The 10,708-nt window shown below is 51.4% G+C and overlaps 2 protein-coding genes across 2 annotated transcripts in view; one reads left to right on the top strand and one right to left on the bottom strand.

Annotated features, from left to right (window-relative positions):
* Positions 1–3: 3 nt before the first annotated feature.
* LOC104494810 (chromosome unknown open reading frame, human C1orf74) lies at positions 4–354 on the top strand (the record flags this gene model as incomplete). Its single annotated transcript, XM_010137691.1, has 1 exon — positions 4–354. A coding segment is annotated over one exon (351 nt), but the record flags the coding sequence as incomplete, so codon positions are not given.
* Positions 355–1,470: 1,116 nt separating this feature from the next.
* TRAF3IP3 (TRAF3 interacting protein 3) overlaps positions 1,471–10,708 on the bottom strand; it is a 9,513-nt gene continuing 275 nt past the window's right edge. The window contains exons 2-13 of the mRNA XM_010137690.1: positions 10,622–10,646; positions 10,195–10,224; positions 9,868–9,963; positions 6,166–6,237; positions 5,760–5,900; positions 4,938–5,075; positions 4,597–4,732; positions 3,896–3,958; positions 3,757–3,816; positions 3,096–3,247; positions 1,735–2,010; positions 1,471–1,554 (exon numbers count right to left, since the gene is read on the bottom strand). Of these exons, the coding sequence (XP_010135992.1) occupies positions 1,471–1,554; positions 1,735–2,010; positions 3,096–3,247; positions 3,757–3,816; positions 3,896–3,958; positions 4,597–4,732; positions 4,938–5,075; positions 5,760–5,900; positions 6,166–6,237; positions 9,868–9,963; positions 10,195–10,221 (1,245 nt within the window). The 5' untranslated portion in view covers positions 10,222–10,224; positions 10,622–10,646. The remainder of the gene's footprint in view (positions 1,555–1,734; positions 2,011–3,095; positions 3,248–3,756; positions 3,817–3,895; positions 3,959–4,596; positions 4,733–4,937; positions 5,076–5,759; positions 5,901–6,165; positions 6,238–9,867; positions 9,964–10,194; positions 10,225–10,621; positions 10,647–10,708) is intronic.

Genomic DNA, 10,708 nt, shown 5'->3' with positions numbered 1-10,708 from the left:
GGCCCTGTGTCCTTCAGCGAGGTTGTCCCTGCGGGCTGGAACCTCTGCACTGTTGTTGGGGTGCTGCTGGGCTACCCGGCGGTGTACACCTTTGCCGTGGAGGATGGTGCGGAGAACTGCCTGGCGCTGACGCCGCTGAGAGTGTTCACAGTCCAGGCCTCCTGCCCCAGGATAAGGGACGGTCTCAGGATCCAGATCTACTCCTTCAGCATCCCGGAGAGCCTCTGCGTGGAGCTGAAGGAGGTGCTGGACGCTTGGAGCTACGAGCTGAAGGCAGCCTTTAGTGCCCAGAATGACTTTGTAGATCTCTGCGTTGCGAGCGAGGTGGTGTCTCTTCCAGCAGTTGCCTTGTAAAACACAAACTCAGACTTCTGGGGTTATTCCTCACTTGCATCAGGGGATGAGGTGAGAGCTCTGGTTCTCACATGTGTGGCCCACTGAGGCTCTCTCCAGAGGCCCCTGAGCACCAGGACTGAATCATGATGATCTTGGCCCCTGGACCCTGCAGGCCAGTTGTGAATCAAACAGGTGAACTTCCCCGAAGAGCAGCGTGTGGATGTACGTGCTCAGCTGCCCTGCTGCCTCATCCGCCTGCGGAGTGTGCCCCGTAGAGTCAGGGTATGCTTATTTGCCGCAAAGAGCTGAGGATTAATAAAAAATTTGAACACCACGGTGTTGTGTATTTGTGGTGTTTATTGTAGGCTTCATTTGTGTTTACTGCTCGTGCGAGGTGGTGTCACGTGCCGCCTCATAGCTGAGCCTGAGCTTGAACGAGGGGCAAGTGCTTCTGTAAAACCTGCACAGTGCAGCTCCAAGAGGGGCTTAACACCCCCGACTGTCAAATTAATGTGGTGCTGGCAGTGGAGGGGAAGCGGACATGCTGTGGGGACACTTGGGCACCAGACAGGCATGAAATGGCGGGATGAATGTGGCCTGGAGGGTGGGAGGTGGGAATATTGCTCAGGACAGGCAGTGCATGGGCAAGTGTGAGGGGACTGTGCCAAGAGCCTCCCAGCGCTGGGTTCCTTTTTCAGGTGTCAGTAGAGGTGGTCCAGGGTCAAACACCTCCCGTTTAGGGAGGCCGTAAATAGAGAATTTTGTAGCCTCTCAGCTGCTGAGCATGAAAACCAGGGAGGCTGGATCCCAAGGGTGCCCCGTCTGTGCTGCTCTGTCCCTCCCGCCCCCTGTGAGCCCCGGCAGCAGTGGTTGGCGTGGCTTAGTCCCTCAGTGCCACGGGAAATGGGCAGCACAACCTCCACCAGGAGCAGAGTAACTGAAGCAGCCAAGGAAGGGGGGATCTCCCAGCTTTTATTGGAGCTGCGGGGGTCTGTCTGGAGTGAGACCAGCTCAGGGCACGAACCACACTGGCAAGTACGGAACAGCAGAAGGTGCCCTGTGGTAAGGGCATGTCGCTGCTAGTGAAGCAGAGTCAGTTCCTGGTCATGCAAAGCTGGGCATTGAGGAGCTCCCTCACGGTCTGTAACTCGCGAGGAAGGTGGCTGCGGCCATTACCATCACTGCCACCAGGAGAGAGATCCAGTGACCGCGCCGTCCCTGCAGGGAGAAGCAAGTGTTACTGGGAGATCAGTGGGGAGAAAAACTCCTCATCCCATTGCTGGCGAACATGTAATTTGTCTTTACGCACTGTACGAGTACACGGGGGAATTTTTGCCTGGCCGATCTGCAGCCCCGGTCCGGAACCCGGGCTGGGACGGGGTGAGGGACGCCTCCCACCTTTGCCTGCTTGCTCTGGAAGTGGTTGAGCTCGTCACGGCACTGGCGCAGCCTGGTCAGGCAGGAGCGGTACTCCTCGCTCAGGGCCTCCAGCTCCGAGCGCAGCTCCGCACACTGCAAGCAGAGCGAGGGGCTGTGAGCCGGAGGGGTCCCCTCGCTGTGGTACGCACCGAGACGTGGGATGGGGCTCCCGCAGCGGCTGCAGCGATTCGCCTGTGCCCCAGTACTGCTGTGACGGGGGATTTTCACCTCCTCTACCTGTGTGTCCATATGTACCTACAGGCGACAAAGCAGATCTCAGTGTCACTGGGAGTGTGGTGACAGAGGCAGTGCCTGGTCTGTAACCATCCCGTGACCTGCCTGGCTTTGCTGCCGTCTTTCCCATCACATGGGAGAAAGGAGCAATAGTTCTTTTTGTGACCACAGAAGCGTGCAGGTCACGAAGAAGACCTGGAGTGCCAACTCATGGCAGGGTTTTCCTCTCATTCTGAAACTCGTTCTGCATTTCACTGGCTACAGGAGCCATTGCAGAGTCCTTTGAACCCCGTGAACACGAGACACGCAGGACCAGTGCCGTGGTAGTGCTGTGCTAACTGTGAACCCGAGAGCGCCTGGGTTCCTCCACAGCCACACACCAGATCCGGGCAGGAGCAGCAGCAGCAGCAGCAGCAGCTGTGATGGTGACGGTGATGGTGCCTATGCTGGGGACAGCTGGGAGTCCCAGCTGTCCCCTTGTGCTGTGATTGTGCTTTACAAAACCCAGCCCGAGGTACTGCTGGTGCCCTCACCAGTACAGGATGAGCTGTCCTGGGTGGCTCTGAGCTCTGCTACAGTAAGTGCTAAAGCTTTTTTTTTTTAATACATGTTTTTTGTAAGTCCTGGCTATGTGGGTGCTGCTATAAGGGCTGTGGGTTGGCAGAGGACATGGTTTGATGGGAAGGAGTGTGTAAGAGGCTGGAAAGCTCACAGCTCAGCTGTGAGGGTATTGCTTTTGCTAGCAGAGCCTTTCTGAGACTTGTGAGCCTTTTCATCTCCTCCTTTTGAGCTCAGGGTTCCAGCTATTAGAGCTTGGGAGGCTGGTGAGACCCTCCTGCTCACGGGAGCAGAGATGAGTTTGAGTGGCGGGGGCCCTGCTCCACATCCCCGGTGCCAGGCTGCTGCTGCCCTGCTCTGGCATGCAGATGCTGCACTGGGGGTTTAGGTGAGGCTGGTATCAGGATGAAAATTTGGCAGAGATGATCCTTATGGGTTAGGTAACTTCCGAGGGCTTTGGTGTGCCGTGTTGTGCTGCTGCTGGAGCGCCAGCAGCTCTCTCCCTAGCAGGGAACTCAGTCCCAGCCGCGATTCAGTGACTGCCTCACCTCGTTCTCCTTTGCTGTAAGCTGGGATGTCCTTTTCTGCATCTCATCCTTCAGACTTTCTTCTCCCTCCTCCTCCTCGGGGAACTCTAACAGAGCGTTTTGTTTTTCCTTGGCAGGAGTGAGAGGTGGGGTCTGTGTGGTGAAAACCTGGTCTAGAAAACAGGCTCCTGATGAGAAACAGGTCCAGGCTTTCAGTCGGCCTTAGATCTTGTGTACTCAGCACACTTCAAAGATAACGCTGGTGTTGCCCACGCGCAGAGGAGGACCTGGGAGCTGGGTTAGTTATCACAGACCTGCCCCTGCTCTAGCTGTGAGCTAATCATCTTTAGGGGAGTAGTTCTAGGTAGCTACCAGAAGTAGAGGTAAAATGCCCTTTATTACAACTTTTTCGCAGTACAGCTGTGATTGCAGTTATAAACTGAACTGTATTTTGTTTGGAAAACAAATGGCATAGCTACTGCTGTAGAATTTGCAATGAAATTCGTTTATTTTTAAGTGTTTGCCATCATAAATACAGTTATGTTTTAATGTTAAGTAGCAAAATAATAACTCGCTTTAAAATGATCCTTTGTTCTAAACCCGTGTAGACTTCTAGAGCGAGGTCTAAGGTTCCCGTGTCCAGGGAGAGGAGGGCTAGGTGGGGGTTACAAAGTTTGCTGACCTTTTCTTTGCACCGTCGCCTCCTGGGTCTTCCGTTGGTTAGTCTGGTTCTGTATCAAGTCTGCCAAGGTAAAAAGCTGCTGTTACTGTCCTCAGCGCTCTCTTGGGTCTGGAACTTTGCACGCCTTTGTGTTACTTACTGTCCAAATGGCTGATTGTCGCCTCCAGCATAACCTTCTGGTTTTGTTCTTTTTGAAGTTTATCTGAAATAGCGACAGAAGAAAATCCAGGTGGTTGTGACTCTCTGTCGCACCTTTGCGCAGGGAAGGCAGCTTCCCCTTCTCTACTCGGGTACAGTGGAGGGGATATTGTTGGCTACGCTTTCTCCTCTGAATGGATGTGGAGTTTAGCTGTTAATTGTCAGTTTTTCCAGCATGTCTTAGTTTCTATTCATTTACGGTTTATTTTAAAGCTGTTCCTGTGAGACCTGTGATGAAAATAAAGCTGCCACCATTTTCTCTTTTTTAGTTGTGTTTTAGAACAGCCACGTGAAGTACACGTGAGTTCCCTGAACCGGTACTTTAAGACACTCTCAGAAGGTAACTTTTACACAGATAATACCCACCACCATGGAGCAGCACCTCAGACGGTAATGGGCGCTGCTGCACCCCCCAAGTGGGTTTGCGTTGCTGCGTTTGATGGGTCTGACAAGGATGCTAAAGTCCTCATCAAAGCTGGGCACTTTTTTTAGGTCTCCCATGCCATCCTTTCTTCTAGAAAAGTCTCTTGACTTCTCTGAAGTGCTTTAATCTACTCAGAAACAGCTTCAGGAGCCCTTTGGAAAGCGGAGGCTTTCTCAGTGAGCTGAGGTGTGCAGCACATTCAGGGAACAGTTCGATACCTTCGATGGCGCTGATGAGCTCAGCCTTTGCATTGTTGTCGTCGCGCAGGGCGCAGGCTCTCTGGTGCAGCTCGGCATGCTCGCTCTGCAGGCTGTGCAGGGCATGGCCCAGCTGCTCCTTCTGCGCGTCCACTCGCTGCGGGTGAGAAGAGCCCCAGCATCAGCTTTGCCCCGGCACTGCACCGTGGGCAGCCCATGAGCACGCAGCGTGGCTGGCTTTCCGGCCACGGATGAACTGAGTTGCATGTGTGACCGCTGTGCTTAGTGCAAGGGGCTTTGCTACATAGAAACTTCAACCGGGGGACTCCTGCGGATGCTGTTCCTGCAGGGATCTAACGTACCTGCAGTTCGCTCTGCAAAACGTGGAAGCTGTTCTCAAGCTCAGTGTGTGCTGTGGTCATCCTGGTCATTTCGGCTTTGAGTGTGGTGTAGTGCTCTTTCCAGAAGGTGAGGTCCTCTCTGGTTGCTGCCAAGCTTCTCTGGGGAGGAGAGCAAGGAGCACGGGTGGGTGTGACCCCTGGCCCGGTGGGGTCTTGCCAGGCTGCCCTGAACAGAGTGGGCAGCACTGCCTCCTCCTGCACCAGGGTTATGGGAACCTGCGTGGGGCTGATGCCATCTGATGGACAGAGCTAACACGGGCAGAGGGTTCCTGTGGAACAGAGCTCCTCTGCTGCTGGGAGGGTTTAGAAAGCTGGTGATCTTCAGCATACAATGAAAATACCAGTCAGCAATTTGGTTTGACCCAGAAGATGCCTCTTGGGGGGAAAAAAAAAATCCATTTTCATATAGAAAAGCCACTCCAGAAAAAGCATCTCTGGAGACCTTGTGCCCTGGATGTCTGTGTGCGTGGCTTGTTTCTCTGTGTGCAGAGCCGGGGAATGGGAGGAAGGGACGGTGGAGGTTAAGCGATTACACTTAAAACCTCCTGGACAGCAGCACATTTCCCTAAGTGTGCGCTGTTCTTAATAACCTGGCATGTGGCTCTCAAAATGAGCACAGGTTCCCACTGAGATACTCTGGACTTTGCTCAGTGGCTAAAACATGGAGGGGTTGCATGTTTGTTATAAAGAGAAGCTAATCGTCACCTTTCCCTGGAATGTGGGGGCTCTTTGGTGTAGGAGAACTAGATTAAAGCCAAGCCCAGTGTAAGACCTGGTGCTTACCTGAGAGTTTTGCAGCTGTTGCTCTGTTTGGAGTTTGTCCTCCAGCATCTTCTGAAGAGCCTCTTTTGCCTTCTGCTCGTAGGTCTGCTTCTGGTCCTCCATCTCTATCAGGATCTTCTTCACACACTCCTTTGGGTAACTCTTTAAAGGAGGAATTGCAGTGCTTGAAGGGTCTTATCTGACACATTCCTGATCTTGCTAAGCCTGAATATCAGCAAATCCAGAGAGTGTGGATGCTGCTGCTAACTGGCTGTGAAATATTGCTTCAGCAATGAGGAAAAATTGTGCTCAGATACATATCTAATCAGACTGCTCTAGAAGCTGAGACCTGACCTAATTACATGCTTCAGCATTTTGTTTTCATGCCTTTCTTCACCTTTGTTTGTTCTCAGCAGTCAGATGTTACCTGGGTGCAGGCCTGCAGCTGATTTTCAAGTGCCCTTAGTTTACACTTCAGTTTATCCTCGTTCAGCTGTCCCTGGGGAAACAACACAGTTGAACCTGTGAGTGGAATCATGAACCATACAGCATGCCCCCAATGTCTCGCTAGTTTGTGTTTTGATTCCCTTTCTCCCTTCATCTATAATATTGTGGCTTATCTGTTCAAAGTCTTCAATGTTTGGAGTTCAGATAAACCTTCAGGATCTCAGAATAAATAAGGTATGGGGGAAGTAAAAGTTTCATGCATTGGAAAGCTCTCCTGAGGCAGTCCCACAGAGTGCAGGTACTGGCAGTGAAATGAGGGTTTCAGGTTAGGCTGGATGGGTCTGGCAGAAGCAGAGCTGCTGCCTGTCCCTGTGCACAACCTGCTTCCCTGGCTGGTGGTTCCTCTCTACAACGCTCCTTGCCTGAAGCTCCAGCTGGTGCTGAGGTCTTGCATTGCTGGTTCCCTTAGGAAATAGGTTGGGTCTCTGTTGCAACACCTAGCAGTTGGACAGGGGGATGGAGGGCAACAGTGATGATTCATTTTCATTATTATATTTTTCTCTCAGTGTTAGTCAGGTGGCTTAGGCTTTGTGAAACCTGACTGCATGCAAATTCAGATAAAATTTCTAGCTAGGAGTTCACGTGGGCTGTTTTTCCACCACTGATAGCAAGAATGCCAGTACCCTCTCTGCTTACTGCTCTCTGAAGCCAAGCCTCTGAAAAGCAGCTCCTTGGTGTTATGGGAATAGCTGTTAGAGCCCAGCAAAACCAGGTTCTCCAGTGTCTCAGCACTATTTATATATGAACAGAACTAAGTTTACAGCCCCCAAGACAATCTTCCCAGTTCAGTTGTTGGTACTAGGAACTACAGGCTTTATCCTCTTAGAAATTTTGAAAAGCATTTTTGTATGACAAATATCAAGCCTAGTTTTCCTCTGCAGTTGATTTTATTCTGCTGTCTGCAGAGGTTTGTACTGGCGGCTGATGGTGTCACGGCTGTTGTGCACAGATGTAGATGACTGTGCGAAGTACAAGGCGACAGAGCACCGGGCTCCTCCTACACCTAAGAGCGGAATTGGGCTGGCAAACTCCTTTCATGGAGATGCAGCTTATAAATTGGCGAAAGAACATAAAAATTTCCATGAATTCAGGAACTGTCTGTCGGGGCTGTTACCAGAACAACACGGTGGTGAGGGGGGATGTGAACATTTCCGATCATAAAAGTTGTGAGCAAATCTTGGTCAAGCCCTCGTGTGTTGATCATCTACACGAAAGGGGCTGCTTAAACAAAACAACCCCCTAAAACCAAGCAACAGAACCCCCCACCAGCAACTAAATAAAACAGCAAAAAGCTCCTCTACAGCTGCCATGGTTTTCACTCTCTCCTGCAGTGTCTTGGAGACACTGTTTGAACTGGGGGATCTCCTTGCTGGAGAGCCCAAGGAGACTTGCTGGCACCAGGCAGAGGGGAGGAGGAGGACGACGAGGACAACATGCTCAAAAACTGTCCATCCCTCCAAATTCCAGACCTGAACCCTCAGTAGCCTCTTCAGAGGATCTGAGGTCACCGCAACGGGCAGCTCCAAAACCTCTCTAACTCTTCTGCGTTTCTCTATTGCTGTCATTTAAGTACCATGTAAGTATTGCAACTGGTTTTGGCTGACAGCTGTAGTGTTTTGGCTGTTCCACGGTCGGTGAATTCACTGATACTCCTTCCCTTCATCATTTTAAATAGCTGATTTACAGCAATAATAATAATGGCAGCAGTTCTTATTTTTAGAAAGAGAACAGCCTAAAATTATTTACTCTGAATAATCATGACCGAGGCTTACTTAGCTTCCTTCATCTGGCAGCATTTTTGAATCAACTGAGCAAGTTTTACAGCAGATGAGGGGTTTAAGGCACAAGCCTGTGGGAGGAAGGTGGGAGGGGGAAGGAACCAAATGCTTTATCCCTTCAGTTTAATGACACCCCCACCCTGCTGCAGAGCATTCGCTGGCTGCATTGAGCCAGAAACACCCACCGACATGAGCAGCACCTCAAAAATGGCTCTGTGACTGTTTCCAGAGTCACTGCTCTATAGGTTGTGTGCATGCAACAACATTTCTTCAAAAATAATGAAATATTAGGATTAAAAAGCTGCTGCGACAAGTGTTTGGCCTCTAACCTGGGCTTGGAAAGGGGCAACCAGCCATCAGTTTCCACGCACAGCGTTAGAGTGCGGGACCTGTCCAGACCTTCCAGACCTCCCCGAGCAGCCCCTTGCCCCAGCTGCTCCCTCTGGAGCTCCCGGGAATCCCCTCCCAGCAGGCAGCATCTGCCTCCCCTGCCCCGCTGGCTCTGGTGCCAGCAGCACGCTGTTTACCGGTCTGATGAGAGGCTGAATGCGAGAGGCAGCAGCAAGGTCCCTCCTGCAGCAGAGGCAGCAAGAAGCGAAGAGCACCCACCTGGTTGGATCTGAGGTTTCACGGCTGCTTCCCGCAGAGTGTGTCGGTGTTTTTTCCTGCTCATATTATTTGAAGAAGCGAGCGAAGGCGGAAGTTTCTAACCACAGAACATCTAACACACGGGTTTTTTATACCCTCTCACCCAATCACTTGCTTTTCTGCCCCAACAGAACTTTCAAACCACTTTTTTTAATGTTACAATGAACTGTAAATTAGTATTTGACTTAATACTATGTGAAATGCATCTCCTTATTTTCACCTTCTGAGAGAAGGAAAAAAAAAAAAAAAAAGGGCCTTCATTCAGGGCTGCCCAGAGGAGTTTGTTTGAGCTGTGGGGAGGTAGTTTGATGCAGGGCTGTGATCCAGCAGCACCTGAGGCTAGTGGGTGCTCCAGAGCACCATGGTGTTGGGTCCCTTGCCTTGTGTTTGGGGCCCAGAACGTGCTCCCGACAGGAAGGAGGGCAGAGATGTGTGTGACAGGGGTCCCGGTGGGTCCCAGTGAGGAGCAGGCTGGGGACTGGGAGCACAGCTGCAAGGCTGGGCGCACTGGGTGCGGTTTGTTCCAGTTGTGTTCCCCGATTAAGAAACGGTCTCGTTCCCACATCCAGTTCAGTGGTCACCAGTACTTGGGTGCACAGATTCGTGCATCTAAAATTTTTATTTAGGCAAAAAAAAAAAAAAAGATTCAAAATATTTGGAACTTTGTCTGACTGTCTGACTAGGAAAGAGAAGTTGGTGGAAGATGGTTGGTTGGGTTCATTCCCATTTTTTCCCTACTTATACACTTTTGTTTGCTTTTTATTTAAGAAAAAGTGGGAAAAGCGAGTGTTTTAAAAAAAACTCAAAACCTTACAGAAGAAAAGGGTTTTGCCCTTCCTGTTGATCTGAAAGACAAGTACATCTTGTAACAACCTTTTGGGGCGCAAAGGGGAAAAACTTCAGGCAAAATGATGCCTGACCCCTCGAGTTTCTGTTCAGCCCTCCCTAAGCAGAAAGGTGACATTGAGGAAAGGGAAGGAAGCGGCCGCTGGCAGGGCAGCAGTTTTGTGCCGCATCTGGAGCTCTGGCAGCTCTGCCTGCCAGACCTGCGGAGCACCGGAGCTGGGCAGAGCTCGAGCTTAGCTCTGAGAAGGAAAGGGACACCCCAGCGTCTTGTTTCTGCACACAAGCCCACTCCCACTGAGGCAAAACCTGCCCCCAGCCCCCAGGAATCGCCTCGCACAGCTCTCTGGTACCTGCCAGGATTTTTCTGACGCTTGCAGCAGGGTGGAGAAAAGCTCCTGTAAAATCACCATCTTCTGCTTGAGCCGCAGCTCGCGGTGCAGGGCCTCCTGCGGGGAGGTGAGAGCAGGTCAGCGGAGAGCCCCAGGCTGCTGGGGACCCCCCGAGCTTCTGCTGTTTGGGGAAGTCATATACAGGTCTTTGAGTGGCTTGTCTGTAGGTTTTGGCCACGTTAAAGCTGGGCGTGTAACACCCCGTCATTTACTAACCATTATTAAAAGCGTGGTTGTATTCACTGAAGAGCCGCTTTCTGCGGGTGCTTACTGGTGTGTGGTACCTACCTTCAGGTAGTTGGACAGCTGCACCATCTCCTGAAAGGGAAAGGGCAAACATTCACAAACAAGAAGATGGTTGGAGTTGGAAACATTTGTGAACTAGCTCCAAACCCCAAATGTTTTGAAATACACCTCAAGTGAACAGCCCGTGCCGGTGGAGGAGGGGAGCCTGATGGGTTCCTTGGGAAGGAAAAATATTTTCTGCAGCAGCTTTAGAGCACTGGAGTTCTGGCACCTTTGCCGGGTAGTTTCTCGGATGAGGGCAGTTACAGAATGAGAACAGCAGGGATGGTGGGACAGGGGCGCCTTCCTCCCACAGCAGCCGGGTCATCATTTCTGAAATTACACTTGGCACCAGCTGGTGACCTGGCCAGAAGTTTGGAAAACTCTCGCTTGCAGGCATTCAAGGCTGGTTATCTCCCGTTTTGCTTACCTTGTTTAAAACTGCTATTCCACCACTGCAATAAAAAAGAAAGTGTGTCACTGAGGGGGGCGTGAGGCGGGGGCCTGCAGCAGCCCA

Source organism: Buceros rhinoceros, unplaced genomic scaffold (genome assembly GCF_000710305.1).
Source record: "Buceros rhinoceros silvestris isolate BGI_N320 unplaced genomic scaffold, ASM71030v1 scaffold23646, whole genome shotgun sequence".
Lineage (NCBI taxonomy): Eukaryota > Metazoa > Chordata > Aves > Bucerotiformes > Bucerotidae > Buceros > Buceros rhinoceros.
This window is presented reverse-complemented; position numbering and strand designations above follow the sequence as displayed.